The sequence below is a fragment of the Alosa pseudoharengus genome, unplaced genomic scaffold (genome assembly GCF_046254945.1).
Source record: "Alosa pseudoharengus isolate Yale_2024_CS ecotype anadromous, Long Island Sound unplaced genomic scaffold, YU_APseudo_1.1 YU_APseudo_1.1_scf_23, whole genome shotgun sequence".
NCBI classification, from domain to species: domain Eukaryota; kingdom Metazoa; phylum Chordata; class Actinopteri; order Clupeiformes; family Clupeidae; genus Alosa; species Alosa pseudoharengus.
In genome coordinates, this window is record NW_027468685.1 from 21,750,618 (window position 1) to 21,760,970 (window position 10,353).

General features: G+C 39.5%; 1 protein-coding gene and 1 long non-coding RNA gene across 2 annotated transcripts; both read right to left on the reverse strand.

Annotated features, from left to right (window-relative positions):
• Nucleotides 1-3,718: 3,718 nt before the first annotated feature.
• On the reverse strand, nt 3,719-6,811 carry LOC143140184 (secretagogin-like). Its single transcript, XM_076300994.1, has 11 exons — nt 6,742-6,811; nt 6,549-6,619; nt 6,271-6,363; nt 5,877-5,966; nt 5,678-5,734; nt 5,504-5,581; nt 4,766-4,821; nt 4,570-4,615; nt 4,334-4,393; nt 4,172-4,240; nt 3,719-3,880 (listed from the first exon to the last, which is right to left on the reverse strand). Exons 1-11 carry the CDS (start codon nt 6,809-6,811, stop codon nt 3,752-3,754), a joined length of 819 nt encoding a protein of 272 aa, XP_076157109.1. The 3' UTR covers nt 3,719-3,751.
• A 663-nt stretch (nt 6,812-7,474) lies between these two features.
• LOC143140185 (uncharacterized) lies at nt 7,475-10,010 on the reverse strand. The gene is made up of 3 exons (XR_012990572.1): nt 9,920-10,010; nt 9,451-9,588; nt 7,475-9,235 (listed from the first exon to the last, which is right to left on the reverse strand). It is a non-coding gene; the product is annotated as an uncharacterized LOC143140185 (long non-coding RNA).
• Nucleotides 10,011-10,353: the final 343 nt, after the last annotated feature.

Genomic DNA, 10,353 nt, shown 5'->3' on the forward strand with positions numbered 1-10,353 from the left:
GTGGTTATGGAATGGGTTGACATGGCCCCATGAGATCAACATACAAAAAAAATGGTCCTTCTAAACCCTACGGTTTTCGAGATATTCACAGAAAACTGTGTCTGCCCTACCCTCCTTTCGGGGGGTCCAGTCCAGCGGGGGGGCTACAGATCAAAACGAAAAACGATGGTTCCATGCTATCCATGTGGGGTTACATGCCCATCAAGTTTCGTGTACCCCGGTCTTTCAGTGTCCCGGGACTCATTGACGGAAATTTGGGCATGCGAAAAAAAAAAAAAAAAAAAAAAAAGATTCTGACTAAACCTATATGACCGCCGCTTCGCTGCGCGGCGGTCATAATAAGTAACAAAGGCTTAATAAATGATGAATTGTGTGTAGTTATTATAAAGTGTTACCGAATACTTAGACAAGACACTCTCTCAGCCCATATGCCCATGAAAGATGCTCTTGAGGGACACAAAAGTGTGGACTATAGCTTGAAGCTTGAAATTGTCAAATCGGTTCACAGATAGATCAACAAAGCCAACATCCCATTCCACTCTTTGACCCAAAAGACGCACATTTCCTGAAAGAAATCTGTGGTTCCGAGTGCATTCATTAATCTGTCAGCCTCTGGAGTCCCAGTCTTCAGCTGTGCAAAAGCTATCGCCACATCAGAGTCCAAGCAGACTGCCTGCACCCCCCCCCCCCCCCCTTTTTTTTGCACCCTCTGACTCTGACCAACTCGCCAGGCCCTGCCGTCTAATTATCCCCAGTCCCTTTGCGGTGGGTGCTGTCCTGTCTCCTGACAGCTCGCTTTGTGCCGGTGGCTGGCGGGTGGGACTGGAGGGGGCCCTGAAATGTGAGGGACTGCAGGGCCAAGTGGCTGAGACTGACACTATAACCACAGACAGAGGCTGGTAATGACAGATGGCAACAGTGCCATTAGCCCTCGGCACAGGCCCAGAGGAATGAAATTACAGGAATCAGAGGGCCTGTGTGGGCTTCCCATCTGCAAAGCCACTCAGTGCCGAGCACACGGATGGGGTCGAGGGACTGTTGAGGGGAAACCAGCTTGCATATGTGCTCCATTTCAGCCGCTGTGGAGAGGAGCTGTGGTTCAAGGAATGACGAGGATGTATGACATAGTCAGATTAATCAAATAACTTTAAGCCAACAGTTAAAGGGGTTTGTTGAATAAATATACAGACTAAAAAAAACAGCTGTTTGAGAAAAGGACAAAATAAAAAATATATGCTCTATGTCAGAGCTTTTCCAACTGTCAAGATATAATCACTATTTGTGTTATTGTGTGTAATAAGCATTTAGCTTTAGGAGAGTCACCCCAGATCACAGCAAACAAACATGCAGTTTTGAATAAATTAAACACATTTTAGCATCTAATACTAAAATAGCTCTGTCCAACCTCTGCCAACAAAATAGCAATTATGGCACATCTGTGGAAATGACCATTAAGTTGAACATGTAAACTATTAACCCCAACTCTCTGTAATTTCCCTGTCTGTCATTAGCTATGGTGTTGGAGGGCGTGTCCGCCTCTGTAGAGCACCTGCAGACTAGTGCACCAAAACACCATTATGCCTCCGGCTTGCAAACCTGCTTCACAGCTATGCCTTTTATGGGGGAGATTTATCCATGTGTGTTGTTTCCCAAAGACCTTTTAGCCACAGTCATAAGTGGCCCATGGTGTTTGCATTTTTATCCCTAGCGTGACACAGCCATCCAGTTGCCATAGTGCTGTTATGGCTTTTCTGCGTGCAGTGCACTCTTAAAACAAATGTGTTGAAAACAACACAACTTGCATTGTTTTTTAACACATCTCAGCCAGATAGGGACAACACATTCGTTTTAAGAGTGTGGTTTCCAAGCATGGAAGAAACAAATTTAATTTAACCCATATCTATCACTCCTCATGAGGTTAGCACCTCCTCTTGGTCTTTTCCTGACAAAAATGGCACTACACACCAAAACTCTTATTTGGAAAAGGAAAGCAGTTTGTTTGCTCATCCAGCTACAGAATAATGATTTGTCCATTAAGAATGTCCCATTTTATCGCATGCCACCTGTTGCTTCAGTATTGTCCTTGCATCTATTATATCATTTATTTTTATCATCTTACCATGTTTGCCCAGACGAGTGTATGTGTGTCTCTCTCTCTCTCGCTCTCTCTCTGTCTTTCTGTTTCTGTGTGTGTGTGTGTGTGTGTGTGTGTGTGTGTGTGTGTGTGTGTGTGTGTGTGTGTGTGTGTGTGTGTGTGTGTGTGTGTGTGTGTGTGTGTGTGTGTGTGTGTGTGTGCATGTTTGTATACTGAAGCATTACTGGAGATGAATCACTTAGTGCACTCAGACAGACTGTGTTTGCAGAAGGACATTCATGAGAGCCACAGCCTGACTGGAAACATCACAAGTGAAAACCAACATGTTTGTGTTATTAATCAATACAACACTAAATTAGCATGACACTCAGTTGTAGCCTAGTTAAAACTGGCTTAGAAAGGATTGGGGATACATTACTCTACCACGTTATTCTGCTTCTGTATCTGCAAATCTATTTGTTTATTTTCATTATTGATATTGTATTGACATTATTGATATTATTACTATTTTCCTAAATGTAGTCTTACCAATTTTTGTTAAAAGTTAATTTGTGTTAACTGTTTACTGTCCAACTGTTTAACTATTGTATTGTTACATTTTGTATGTTGCTTTGGATAAAACATAAACATCAATATAAACATAATTAGCCTAACATCAAATCCATTTGGCCAAACCCATCACACCACCTCAAGCATTTGTATTGACTTTACATTCTCACCTATACTATATTAGACCTCACCTCCTTTGCTCATATTTTATGGCATGCTTGTCAACTTAAACGGGAATTAGAAAGTGTGTGTGTGTGTGTTTTATGGAACAGGGATACTTTTAGAGGGAGACTGAGAAGAAGGGGGCTGAATCTTCCTCTTTGACATCACTCTATTCCAAGACATGCACACTTTGAAACATATAATGTTTACAGTGCAGAAGGAGGACTACTAACTCTCAATATGACAGAGAAACAGCACAAATGAATCCCAAGATGATTTCTGGAGTAATCAATACATCATACATTATTCTCAGTAGCTCTTGCAGCAGCCCAGCAGGGACCTATTACCAGGCCATGTTTATTCAATGCATTCATTAGCATTAACAGAGCTTGAAACATCAGCAAGGTCTCAAAATCAAAAAGGGAGAGTTCAAAGAATGTGTTGAATTATACATTAATTGGTATTGTGTATAACAAGCACTTTTTTTGATTGCTTTTCCATTCATTGATTGAAAGTGTATTTGTGTTTATTTATGTTCATATGTTTGAAATGTCTGTTTATTTGTTGTATTAGTAGTTACATCATTAAAATGATGAAAAGCACATTGGCATAGTACACTCAGCATACATGAATCATGATAGGCTAACAAGTTTGCAGTGTTCTCATTGCTACATTCTGACTGCACAGCACCTAACTAATCTAAAATTCATAATACAGCATATAAAATTCATAATAGCATATATAACATATCACAAACAGACATATAATCACAGATCTACACAAGCCTATGATATGAACATAACTCTCTACCCCATTCCTCGGAATTTAAAAGCTAACACATGTAATATTATCACATTATCAACAAAGTTTGGCATTAGCGATTAGCATGTGATGACTTTCAATGGTAATGTGGAAAACATGCTCTAGTTCCCTGTCACATAGGCTTTAAGAATTGATCTTGAGCCCTAGACACAGCGCCAGCTCATTCTTCTGGATCATTCCGTCCCCGTTGACATCACAATGGCTCAGCAAAGCCTTTCGGAACTTGTCCAGGTCCCCTCCAGTTAAGTCCGGCTTAAGGAAAAACACATAATTAGCAGAGCCTGTCTTCCTATTAGACATTCTCTGTAATTAGTTAGAACTGATAAAGAGAGACCAGTGGCCACTGGGAGGGTAATGAAAGTAATGATATCAAAAAGAAACTAGATCAAAATGGGTGAACATCAAGGAAATAAATTTCACTTTCACTGATGTTTTGCAGAACATTCTGTATTTGAAAACCGAAATGACATATTTTCTATGGGCTTGATGTTCACAGGCCAAAAAAGGTGTCTGCATAGCATTAACTGTCTCTCAGCCTCTCACCTTCACAAGCTCCATCATGTCTTTCACAAAACCATCCACCTCTGGTCCCTCTAAAGCTCCAGTCTTACTCTGGTAAGAAGAAAGTGAAAACGTTTTTATATTCACTCATATACACATGTGATTGCCTTTGGGGTTTTCTTTGCATTGAAATTATTAGCTTACCACATCATAGTGAGCAAATATCTTCTCAAAATCCCTTTTTCTCTCTTCTTGAGTGCAGGCCTACAATTATCAACAGTAATTAGTGACATAATGTAAGCATGCCAACGTGTCAGTTTAGGTGATCTTTCCAGCTAAACGCATAGGACAAAATATAACGTAATATAGTAGGGTACAATGCAATCGTTATTAAGTTTACATCCAAACACATTTACTTCACATAAAAGAAACATGTTCACCTCCATCTCAAACTTCAAAAGGAAATTCTCCTTAAGTGCCAGAATTCTAAAGGGAAACATTCACAGCACAGAATAACAAATTAAAGGAGATTCAAGAAAAATCAAGAAAAATCATGATAAGAATGTTAATAATCATGCACTGTCATGTTACATCGGCCTGTTAAGACCAACTGCCCTGGGTGTGGCACTTTATTACCTGGCTAAATCATTCAAATCCAGATGGCCATCTCTGTTCTTATCAAACAACAGCATCTGTCAAGAAATGTAAAAACGATGAGAATTTCACACATCATCGGTTCCCCTTTATCACACAACATCCTTCAGAACACCTTAATCCTCACAGGCTTGCCACAGAACAGTGAAACCTCATGCATCAGATGCATGTGTTAATGCATGGTATGGTATGGAGAGTAAGTGCCAGTGGTGGCTACCAATGACGAGCTAACACAGTAAGGACACTATTATACACTCTAGATTTATATTGAACACAGCGAGTGTGTTTGTATCCAATCACACTCACAGACACACAAAAAACAGTCTAATCTGTTACAGTTGTACATCTCTTTTCAATCACTGGGAGAGCTACTTGAGCGAGATAATGAGTAGCACTGTGATGATGAGGTCTTGAACCATTGAATTCTTGCACCCAATGCATTAGCATGAAGTATAACACTCAAAGGCATGAGGGACACACTACTGAAACCTGACAGCTTCCATCTTTAATAACTTTGCCATATTACCATGTCCCCATAATGATAAACCACATGCAAAACAAGATGCTTGAACAGCCTCCTCAGATCTAATTTATCTATGATGTCCCTAAAGAGAAAACATGAATGGCTTAGTGAGATACTGATTTTCTTTTTTTTACCGCCATGTTTGCAGGCACCAGGATGTCAGAGGCAAAGTTATGACACTGGAATAATGAGGTTACCATGGCATCAGTGTACTCCTGGAGTTTGTCTGAGGACATTTCCTTCTTGTGTTGCAGAAAGAGATCATGCAGGAAACCCTGTATAGACCCAAGAGAAAGTCCCCCAACAATCAACTCAAATCTTTCTGCAGCAGGTAAACATAAGAGGACATATGCAGGGTTTATCTGAGTTACCTTTAGTTCTCCAGATGAAATGTAACCACTACCATCTACATCATAGTTCCTCCAAATCTGAAAAAAGGAATTGTATAGAAATACTAAAACTTCCCTAACATGTCACCAAATTTGATAAGATAAATAAATACAAAGATACGTATCATACCACACGTGACTGTAAGAAAGGTGCTGGGACAATTAAAAACATGTGGCTTACCCTCATGAATTCCACACTACTATTCAGCGGAGTCTCCCTGCGGAACAGGAGCAAGAAGTTTTCATCCTCTGGTAGAAGCATGTTAGCCACCTGCAATTGCACAAGCCTTTCATGCTCATTTGTTTTGGTTTCATGGCCCTTATTGTGTACAGGTCTCTGGGTAGTGTATTTTATATATATAAAATAATTAAGTCCAGTATAGGCCTACAATAACGGCGTGATTGAAAATGAGAAATAAAAATCAACAGGTTAAAAATATCCCCTTTGAAAATCGAATCCATTCGCATTTATAACAGAATTACTCATCAGCAATAGGCCTACAACACTGAGAGTGCATAACTTTTCACCACCAAAAGTTTCACATTCGAGCATTCTTCATAGTCGAGGAGCTCACCTCTTGTATCTGCAGGCGACCGTCCATGCTTGAGTCATATAAAGACATGAAGTTTTCTTTCAATCGATGCAATTTGACCTCTGTCTCTTCCTCCTTGAAATACAACACTGTGTCAGTTTGATCACTCATTTCCTTAACTGATGAATGAAACTGTAGGCTACTGTAGCCTAAGACTTGACATATCTCCTGTCACACTTTTGTAAAACTAGGTTTAAAGTTATCATTTAGAATAGCTATTGCGATAATGATCTGACGGTGTTTGATAGCATCTTACTTACGCTTAGCCCAAGCTTATTCATTAGATATCGGAAAAACTCGTTCAGCTCTTTTCCCTCAATAAACCCATTATCTGAAAAAAAAACAAAAAACAAGCGTAAGCTTCGGAGTTTAACGTATATTTATGGAAATATATAAATATAAAAAATATATATATTTTAATCAAAGATAACTTAGCATCCCACAGTGGTATACCGTCAAAGTCAAAATGCTTCCAGATTTGCAAAAAGGAGGCGGCATCCAGATTTTCTAAGGTGCTGTCCATGGTACCAAATTAAAACTGGAATAATGAACTCCGATGTGAAGTTGGCGCAGAGAGCTATCTCGTTACAAAAGTCTAAATGGTATGTCCTATTTCAATGAACTTAACTCCACCTCCCCGTTTTTTATGGGAGAGAATGGTAGGCTACTTAGAATAACGCCTACGGGTAAAGTGGACGATTAGAGAATGGGAGAAAGCACATTTCAGTGCACTAGTGCAAAAATATCGAGAGCTTATATCAACAACTGTCATAAAACATCTTTCCTCACCACTGTCTTGTCTGTAAAAGTTTTCATCATATGGAACATTTTGGTTGACTCATTTCAATTTGTGTAGAATATTTTATTGGCACAAATATAAATATTGTATAAAATATGCTAAAATAAACGCAGTGCAAAGATGTATGAAAGAGTAATCTCAAAAAAAAAAGAACACTTATCTAGAGAAAGGTAGGCCTAAGTTTTGCAATCTTGCAAAAAAAAGAACAACACATCTTGTCAAATGTGTTCGTTCACACATTAATACTCAGTCATAAATAACTGTGTAATTGCATTTTACTTACACAAAGGTGCATTTTACTTTACACAAAGGTGCAGAAAACCATCATGTCACCATGTACCCATTTATGCATGCTTAAGAAAATATCCCCCAGTTATTTAAGTCAAGTCAAGTCAAGTCAAGTTTATTTATATAGCACATTTCATACACAGAGGTCATTCAATGTGCTTTACATAAACAAAACCAAACAATAATAACAAATAAAAGCATAGAAGGGCAATATAGTCAAAGAATAGTTAAATGGTAAAGATCATAATAAAAAGACTAACACATATATAGTGAAACGTAACTGAGGGTATAGCTCATACATTGAATTAACATATATTGTACATATACAGAAACATACGTTACACCATAAAACTATTTGCCATCATTCCTATAATAGCTGATTCATTCTCAACTAATGCAACTAAGAAAAACTCCCTTGATAAGCTGACTTACCAGAGGATAAAAAGACACAGTTCATTCACTGACCAGCTGTTTAATACATGAAAAGGCAATGTGAGATGCCCATGCAATCACCAATGTATACCTCCCCAACTCAGGGCCCTATCTTGACTATCTAAAACGCATGGTCACTGGTGAATAGCTTAGTAGTGGAAGTGTGCACATCCCCACCGGTGAGGTGCAGGGCAAATGGAACTAAAACTGCAAAGGAATGAAATGCCTGCACTCAGCTAAAACTCCCATATATTTTATGTGTTGCAACGTTTCGACCCGGATGGGTCTTCCTCAGGCAATACTGGCGAAGAGCTTAAATAAATTTAGGGGTTTGTCCAGACCACATTGGAGGTGGTTTTGCTATCAAACATCAGGCACCTGGTGTTAAAAGGTTGGTCTTATGTTTCTTAATCAGTCATGGGTGTGTTTTGGGCGTAACATCCTTTAAAATAATGAAAAAGACATCTGTCTTAAGATGTCTTAAGAAAAAGACATTCCCTTTAACAGCAAGCAACGTAACTTCAAACAGTGCATTGGTATTTTGATAGTCAGCGGCGCATTTGAAGAAATCTGCTTGCACGCGAGACCGTATGGAACACGTATTCCACTGAACCATGCTTTACTAAAACCTAGCAGAGTATAGCCTACATGCATCTGCACTCGGCAAAGTGAAACTAACTTCACTGTGGTGTCATAGTTAATGACAAAACCGTTTTACACAGTTTATTACTTTCACTATTGACTGACATGACATGACATAGGTTACCATCAAAAACATAGCCTGAAAAAAGCAACACTTACCTGAATAATGTTTGAATGACTGAACACGCCAGACCACATCTTATGTCGCTAATTGCCACACCCCTGGGCACATCGTGTAATAAAAGAGAAGGGCATGGCGAAAAAAATTGAGTGTAAGTTAGGAATTAACTTTGCGTCGTGATAAGAGTTTTAGATCAGTCACCGCTACAAGAACCACCAGGGGGCAAAAACAGTTGCTATTGATTCCAGTCAGACTCTGAGAGGGATACAGTCATAATCATGAGCACTAACGTACCAAAGACTCTTTCAGTCTTCTCTGAAACGAGAACACCACCATGGTCCTGCACTTTTGTGTAGTGTGTGCCCATAATGATAGGAAACATACACTGAAATGTTGTACTGAAAATGAACCCAGAATAATGCCTCGGAGAAGTAGCCTAGTGATATTTTAAAAATTGTATTTTCGGAAGCAAATGGCAGGAGAAGTAAGAGTCAAACGACTCCAGAGTTTCTTTGTCTTTTGAATCAGAGGCCTGTGGTGAGGAGGAGGCAGGCATCTATGTGCTGGCGTCTGGGTCTGGTCCTCTGGGATGAGTTCAGGCAGGTCAAGGGGAGGGGGAGGCAGACCAGGACTGAGGACTGGGTCATCCTCTGGGAACAATTTCACTGCAGCAACAGTAAACAATACACAACAATATTAAACTCGAATCTCGACACTTTTACCTTTGGTTGAAACAGGCATTAGATAAAAGCAGTATGGCAACATGGGGTTATAAGCATTTACTTGTAGAATTACAAAAAGGCACATCATAAGCATAAAAATGGCATCTTGATCACTCTATTCCAATACCAAAAATAGTTTTTTTATTGATTGGACAGACCAGGTGTGGGGAGGGACTTGATTCGCTGACGCTCATCTGCTTCCACAACAGGATTGGTTGAGCAGCGAAGGGAGGATGAATGTTTTACCGGAGCAGAGTCCAGGTCTCCATCGAATACACTGCTGTCTCCAGCTATCTCTGTAAGGGGGGTGGATTAAAGTAGCTTGTGGTTGACTCTTACATGTGATTTCATCATAGCATGCTTTCTGATGTAGCATAATGGTATACTTGCCATAGGTGGCACACATAAAACACATGTTCTACTCATCCAGAAACACCATTCTACTGTTATAAGTTATATTGTATTAGTTTGCATTTTAGACAAACTGTAAAAACTGACAAAATATGTTGCATTTTATTATTTCTATATCATATTCAATGCTTATAAAAAACACTGGTGCTTTCATTAAATTCCTTCATATATATAACTAAAAACAGCTTTATTTCAGACATGTAAATGGCAGCTCACCAGAGGGAAACTCCCTGCTGTCAGGGTCTTCAGGCGGTGGACTGATCTCATTCTCTCACTCAGTGTCGGAGGGCGCCCTCTTGTGGCGCTGGACAGGTACAGGCACCTGGGTAAGACTTGGCATTTTTGGAGACGAGCCACCACTGGGAGAATCCGGACTGCCATCTGAATGATTAATTGATTGATAGAGAAATACAGACACAATACAGAGGGAGAGGATGGGAGAGCAGGAAGAGATGCATATAAATGTATACAGAACCAGGAAATATTGCTAGATATTTCTTTGAGATAGAGATAGATATAGATAGATAGATACTTTATTGATCCCCAAGGGGAAATTCAAGAAAGAGATAGATATAGAGGTATAGAGGTAGAGGTAACAGAGTGAATATTTTCTAGATATTTCTCAGATAGAGGTAACAGACAGTCCATCT